The following is a 7,037-nucleotide window of genomic DNA, read 5'->3' as shown; positions in this document are numbered from 1 at the left end:
GCCGGGAATCGAACCCCGGAACCCGGGCGCGGGAAGCGAGAACGCTACCGCACGGCCACGAGCTGCGGACACCCAGAACTGAGTGATTGCGCTGTGTAATTTCACATGTTAGGTCTTCACGTTTGGTCACTCTTTTTTTTTCTTGAATCTGGGTTCTGCATCCTGCTCTGTGGCTCCTATCAATGCAAAATTGTGAGACTTGTTCACACAACTTTTCACCGGTGACTTTGAAGAATAGACTAGTGGCCATTATAATTGCTACACCACGAATATTACGTGCTACAGACGCGAAATTTAACCGACAGGAAGAAGATGCTGTAATATGCAAATGATTAGCTTTTCAGACCATTCACACAAGGTTGGCGCCGGTGGCGACACCTACAACGTGCTGACATGAGGAAAGTTTCCAACCGATTTCTCATACACAAACAGCAGTTGACCGGCGTTGCCTGGTGAAACGTTGTTGTGATGCCTCGTGTAAGCAGGAGAAATGCTTACCATCACGTTTCCGACTTTGATAAATTTCGGATTGTAACCTATCGCGATTGTTGTTTATCGTATCGACATTGCTGCTCCCGTTGGTCGAGATCCAATGACTGTTAGCAGAATATGGCATCGGTGGGTTCAGGAGGGTAATACGGAACGCTGTGCTGGATCCCAACGGCCTCGTATCACAAGCAGTCGACAGGCATCTTATCCGCATGGCTGTAACGGATCGTGCAGCCACGTCTCGATCCCTGAGTCAACAGATGAGGATGTTTGCAAGACAAAACCATCTGACGAACAGTTCGACGACGTTTGCAGCTGCATGGACTATCAGCTCGGAAACCGTGGCTGCGGTTACCCTTGACGCTGCATCACAGACTGGAGCGCCTGCCATGGTGTACTCAACGACGAACCTTTGTGCACGAATGGCGAAACGTCATTTTTTCGAATGAATCCAAATTCTGTTTACAAAATCATGATGATCGCATCAGTGTTTGGCGACATCGCGGTGAACGCATATTGGAAGCGTTTATTCGTCATCGCCATATTGGCGTATCACCCAGCGTAGAGGTATGGGGTGCCATTGGTTACACGTCTCGGTCACCTCTTGTTTGCAGTGACAGCACTTTGAACAGTGGATGTGTTACGACCCGTGGCTCTACCCTTCATTTAATTTCTGCGAAACCCTACTTTTCAGCAGGATAATGCACGACCGCATGTTGCAGGGCCTGTACGGGCCTCTCAGGATACTGAAAATGTTCGACTGCTGCCCTGGCCAGCACATTCTCCAGATCTCTCACCAATTGAAGAGGTCTGGTCAATGGTGGCCGAGCAACTGGCTCGTCACAACACGCCAGTCACTACTCTTTATGAACTGTGGTATCGTGTTGAAGCTGCATGGGCAGCTGTACCTGTACACGCCATCCAAGCTCTGTTTGACTCAATGCCCAGGCGTATCAAGGCCGTTATTACGGCCAGAGGTGGTTGTTCTGGGTACTGATTTCTCAGGACCTAAGCTCCCAAATTACATGAAAATGTAATCACATGTCAGTTCTAGTATAATATATTTGTCCAATGAATACCGTTTTATCATATGCATTTCTTCTTGGTGTACCAATTTTAAACGCCAGTAGTGGACTACTTCTGTATTTTCCTCATGTTAATATGATGCTGACTGTATGGTAAGTACAGCAAATGTTATTCAAATTGCATAAAAAGAGCTTTGCAGGTTATGTACGCAGATATGAATGTAACTAATGGTGCGTCTCCTGGACGCGTGATGTTACAGGATACCCGCCAGTTTGCTGAGCGTCTCAGTGGGCAGCGTGCACATCTCGTCAGGAACGAGGGTGCCTGTGTCCGCAGTCTTTGTCCACTCCGAATACAACCGCACAACAAACCAGAACGATATCGCTGTTGTCAGGGTACATTTATGCTGGCCTGTCTCATTACTCTTAACACACCAGTCATGTGTACCGTTTCATCTATCTTGAAAGTTATTCGGTCACATCATTGCCAATTTTTCAACTCTCTCGCTAGCAACTTTTTTGACGGACATGTTATGTATGAAACTGCAGTCTAACCTGGAGTAGGCATGTCACCTTAAACAGCACAGACGTCTATTTTAGAATCAATGGAACTCCATTTGGAAAGTTGTCACCATTTCGAAAATCCTTGTAAGCATGGGGTAAGTGGATGAGGTGGAGAAGATAATATTTTATCTTATCTTAGAAGAACTGAAGTTCTTTGTAGTTTTCTGAACATGAAATTTTCAGCATTATTCAATCTGAAGTACGCCTTCTTTACTTAGAATATGATCTAGGTTCTCAATGCCTCTTCAGAGAAATAGATACTTTCAAAGGTTGTAAGCCAGATTACTAATATTTTCCCTACGTATGCAAAGATTACAGTGGATACAGTGACAATGATATCATCCAGATAGTTGTCATGTAGGGGACAGGTAGGTGAGCTGTTGAAAAATTGCTTACAATAACGAATGTCAATAATTTAACAGTAAAGGCGAAAGGGCATTTTTAGCGCTGCTATACGGTGTAAGTCTTCATCGAGTGGAATTTGTAAGTACGAGGACTGATCAACAATGACTGAGACTGATTTATTTCGCAGATGTTTATCACTGCATTTCAATGTTTGCATGCTATTTTTCAGAGTCCTCCCCTCCTACTTGAAGCGTCTTTTTATAGCGTCTCTGACAGTCGTCAAACACATACTGCAGGCCATACTTCGTTGTCTCCTTGGGAATCGCCTCACTTTTCTTGAGCTCTGCGTCAAAGTTCTTAAATCGAATGTCCTGAAGCTTTGGCTTTATTGATTGGAATAACATCACGGGGTGCGAGATCGGTGCTGTAAGATGGATGCGGTACTCAGGTATTGTTGAACTGACTGCATTGTGAAGTCGCCACTCTGTCTGAGATAGTTCTGATCGTTTCTGTGCAATGTGTTTCCTCTATTTAGCGCATATTGACGTGTAGTATGTTGGTGTAACAGTAGTGTGAGAGGGATCTGCATGCTAGCAAATCATTCTACGACAGTCAAAAAATGTGATCATCACTTACCCTGCAGAGGGAACAACTGTCGCCCTTTTTGGTATTGGAGAACCTAGCGATTTCCACACTGTGCCGGTTCGTTTCCCTTCAAAATCATGCAGTCATGACTTATCACCAGTGATAATCGATTCCAAAAATATATCTCCTCCATCAGCAAAGAGAGACAGAACCTCACGGCTTGTTTCCATTCACACAGCCTGTTGTTCAGCAGTCATCAAACACGGCACCCACCGGGCACAAATATCGGTCATATGGAAATGATCATGCATAATCATAAAAAACTGCCATATAAAATCCTCAATAGTTCATTGAGTTTGCGTAAAGTTATCCGCCTATTCTCACGGAGAATGAGAGCAGCTGTGTTCATGTCGACATCAGTCTCAGCAGAAGCTGAAACATCAAGCCCATCTTGCTTGACACAAACAATTCGATCTTCTTTGAAGTCCTTGAATCACGTAGACACTACTGCACGAAGGAACATTGCGTAGCACTACTTCCACTGTCCGAGTGATACAGAGTTGTGCGTAATACGTTATTGCATCGTATTTATTGATAACATAGGCACTGCTATTTCGTACATATGTCATACGATGGCTTTCTATCATTGTGTCACAATAAAGCATCAGTTCACTTTCACTCTTGGAGTAGTGCAGTGCATGCGCGTAATTCGTTATTGGGCACTGCCGGAAACTAGAGCCGGCTGGAGTGGTCGAGCGGTTCTAGGCCCTTCAGTCTGGAACCGCTCGACCGCTACGGTCGCAGGTTCGAATCCTGCCTCGGACATGGATGTGTGTGATGTCCTTAGGTTAGTTAGGTTTAAGTAGTTGTAGGGGACTGATGACCTCGGATGTTAAGTCCCATAGTGCTCAGAACCATTTGAACCATTTGAACCGGAAACCAGTTGCAACTGGAAAAGAATGCGTACTGCCTTTGTTGGCAGCCAACTCTGTTTCAGAGACTGGCGGAATGTTACTTGATACCACTTACTTATGACTTATGACTTGTGACTATTACAGCGCTATCTATCACAAAGCGAAAACAAGTGGTCCAACAAAATTTTCATATTTTTTTACGTAATACACGAATATGTAATAAAATGGGGGTTGCTATTAAAAAAAAACGCAGTTGATATCCGTTTGACCTATTGCAGCGCCATCTAGCGGGCCAACCATAGCGGCATCTGGTTTCCCCATTCAAGCTAGACTAGTTTCGTTCTTTGTAGTTTTTCGTTTGACGCTTACTTCGTGAGATATTTGGCCCGGTCACGATCAATGGACCACGATTATATATATATATATATATATATATATATATATATATATATATATATATATATATAAGAGAGAGAGAGAGAGAGAGAGAGAGAGTGAGAGAGAGAATGGATAATAGTGGTATATGATTGGCAAGTATGCATGAGGCGCTTATGCCATCCGTCAACACCTTTATGCTCCAGTCATACTGTGCCTTGTGTTCTTTTAATCGTCGCAGTGTGTGGCTTTTTGTGTGTGCTACTTTTAAACAGTTTTTTATTTCCATTTTACAGTCACCCCGTTTTTTGTCTATTGCCTTCCATGATGTTCCCCCTTTTTTATATCTATGTTCCCCTTCTTCTCTCCTTTGCTGTTTTTAAATGTCTTCTATTGTTTTGTTCTATGTCTTTCGGCTGAAGAGCAGCGCATATGCTGCTGCCAGCCCGCCCCGATGGGGAATTGAAATACAATAAAGAAAAAAAAAATGAGGCGCTGTTGTAGATTGTTGAAACGCTTTCTATACCCATTAAGTGGCATTACTTGACTTTACATGATCTAGAATAATCTACACCCATGCAGCAAGTTGTTTCCGTCAAAGACAGATGGCGATTTAAATTTTCACAACAGTTTTTGTAGGTTAAATTTTGACTGAAGGTGACTGACCTATTCTAATTAGGACGGTACTCTGATTTACATACTTATAAATGACAATCGAGAGCCCTACTAGATCCATTGTCGACTGTACAAGTAGAGCTGAGGTTGACTTGTTGATGGTAGTGTTCCCGTCAAATAAAGACGCATCAGTGGACAATGGTAGTTGAATTGCAAATCTGCCCTGTGGAAACCCACAAATAATTTCTTTCTACAGGAAACAGGGAAGACCGCACAGAGCACATTCACGCAGAGCACTTTTCTCGGGAACCGTTCTTGCTAGAGCGCTACCGACACTGTAAGATTAGTACTGCTGTCTACTGAGGGCTATTAGAAATTTTACAGAAGCAGTTGAATGAACATCTTAGTGCGATGAACATATTTGTGCTTTTATGCATAGTTAATAAATTTTCTTACTCTAATACCGAAGCTCCTTGGAAGCATACCTTTTAGAGCTATATAAATAAATATATGTTCGTTTACAGGAGATTATTCTGCAGCATGACCCAAAAGTCCGTTAACATTTGAAAATTCAGTACTCCACGGAATAATGTAGGTAGCGAGGTAAAAACTGACACACATGCCTGAAATGACATGGGGTTTTTTTGAAACCAAAAATGTGTACAAAATTATCATCAGATGACGCTTCATATGATACAAAAGCAATAATTAGCATAACAAATGATTTTTAGCAAAGACAATGATCTTTGTAACAAATGCTCAACATGTCGACAGTCATTCATCAACAATACCTCTAGTCGAGGGACAATGTTACGAACAGCATTGTACAGAATATAAGTAGGTATGCTAAGACATTGGCATCGAATGTTGTCTTTTAGCATACCTAAGAGGTCGAAGATCGCGGTAGACTTGCGACTCCAGGTAACCCCACTACCTGGGGACCTGGGAGGCCAACCAGGACGTGGTAGCTCACCGAACGATGTACGCAAGACACCTTTAACACGTGTATCAGTACAGGATGGAGTGTTATCCTGCATAAAAGTCGTACCTCCCAGCAGGTGTTTATCAGCCATTCTGGGGATGATATGACCCCCTCTCCCCCCTGCAGCTGATTTTACACACGATTCTCATGCTGCGTCATTGGCGTGTTGCTGTCCAGCGCCATCTGTTGGCCAGTTTTAGCACTCGGTTTCGGTTGCAATAAAATCCCACGTTTACTTGAGGAAGATTTGTCAATTCTTAGATCTGTACCTCCGTTATTATGTGAATTAGTGCATTTTCAGAAGTTAAACGACTTTTGGTTCACCCAGTACTTTACAAGGTACATTTGTATAATCTGAAAGCCTAAAAGTTACCAGTGTAGTTTTAAAACTATTTCAAACAAGAGTATGGTGGAAGTTTGCCTAAGTGTATTGGGACACGTTTATGCACCTTTTTGCATTGCCATCCTAACTGAAATTCCAAGAAGGGAGGTTCATGACAACGGCAGTTATAAACGCAGTCTAAAAAAAAATACACACGAGAATAAATGGTAGAAATTGTTATTTCAACCTAATGAATCTCAATCAGAAAGAATTAATTCTATGAGAGCAAGGAATGATGATGACAAGAAATTGGTAAAAGCAATGACGAGAAAAAATGTGGACAGGCTTACCTGTGATGTCATCATTAGTGTCCATCCCAAAGGCAGGTTTTCACGCGTTGACTCTCCATGCTCTCCAGTCCTCTGCCATCCTCTTGAAGTCTGTGTAATTTCCATTTCCCTTTACGTAGTCTATCTCATCACTCCCTTCTCACAAACTAATCATTCCAAAGCGTCTATTGGCAAGCATTCCTGCCTCAACAAGTGCCCCTTCCAGTTCTTCTTCCTTTCTCTTAAAACCTGTAGCAGTCTGATGAAAATGCTGAAAATTGCCTTTGTAGTTTCATGTTCACAAGAAACAGAACACATTGAACTACTAGAGATAGGACATTCATATTCACTTGACATGCACACTAGTATGTTCTGCAGAAATAATTAGCGTTTTGGTCACCTCGGTTCAGCATGTGTCCTGTGGCACAGAGTCGGCCATGGGCCATGCTAGCTTGTTCCATGCATGGGGGCATCGACGCGAATGGCTTCCTG

At 42.8% G+C, this 7,037-nt stretch overlaps 1 protein-coding gene across 1 annotated transcript in view; it reads left to right on the top strand.

The window, feature by feature from the left end:
• The first annotated feature begins 1,650 nt into the window (after positions 1–1,650).
• LOC124606013 (trypsin alpha-3-like) overlaps positions 1,651–7,037 on the top strand; it is a 41,133-nt gene continuing 35,746 nt past the window's right edge. The window contains exons 1-2 of the mRNA XM_047137976.1: positions 1,651–1,667; positions 1,775–1,910. Of these exons, the coding sequence (XP_046993932.1) occupies positions 1,651–1,667; positions 1,775–1,910 (153 nt within the window). The remainder of the gene's footprint in view (positions 1,668–1,774; positions 1,911–7,037) is intronic.

Source organism: Schistocerca americana, chromosome 3, assembly GCF_021461395.2.
Source record: "Schistocerca americana isolate TAMUIC-IGC-003095 chromosome 3, iqSchAmer2.1, whole genome shotgun sequence".
Taxonomy (NCBI): Eukaryota; Metazoa; Arthropoda; class Insecta; order Orthoptera; family Acrididae; genus Schistocerca; species Schistocerca americana.
Note: the sequence above shows the minus strand (reverse complement) of the source record. Positions and strands in the feature narration are given on the sequence as shown.